This window comes from Penaeus monodon, chromosome 23, assembly GCF_015228065.2.
Source record: "Penaeus monodon isolate SGIC_2016 chromosome 23, NSTDA_Pmon_1, whole genome shotgun sequence".
Taxonomy (NCBI): Eukaryota; Metazoa; Arthropoda; class Malacostraca; order Decapoda; family Penaeidae; genus Penaeus; species Penaeus monodon.
In genome coordinates, this window is record NC_051408.1 from 25,566,680 (window position 1) to 25,566,977 (window position 298).

Here is a 298-nt window from a genome sequence, read left to right on the forward strand (position 1 = left end):
TAATTCTCAAATAGAATCTTTAAAGTGCCGCCTTCGGTGCCTGCAGGAAGTGGAGTTCGCCCTGGGGCCCTTCGGCGTGACCCCGCAGAGGGACGTCGTGTGTGATTTCTCCGAGCCTGTTTACAGCGAGAACAATGCCATCTTAATGGTTCGGCCGACGCTCCAGAGCGACATGTCTGGTTTCTTGAAACCTTTTACTGCACAGGTTAGTCTGAAATGGGCTGCTTTATAATTTACTCAAATTTTGATTTTGCAAAAATAAACTTATTTACAATTATGACGGCGATATATGTTATAT

At 44.6% G+C, this 298-nt stretch overlaps 1 protein-coding gene across 1 annotated transcript in view; it reads left to right on the forward strand.

The window, feature by feature from the left end:
• Nucleotides 1-298, forward strand: part of LOC119588190 (glutamate receptor-like) — a 16,500-nt gene that overhangs the window by 2,098 nt on the left and 14,104 nt on the right. The window contains exon 2 of the mRNA XM_037936893.1: nt 47-205. Coding sequence (XP_037792821.1) covers nt 47-205 — 159 coding nt within the window. The remainder of the gene's footprint in view (nt 1-46; nt 206-298) is intronic.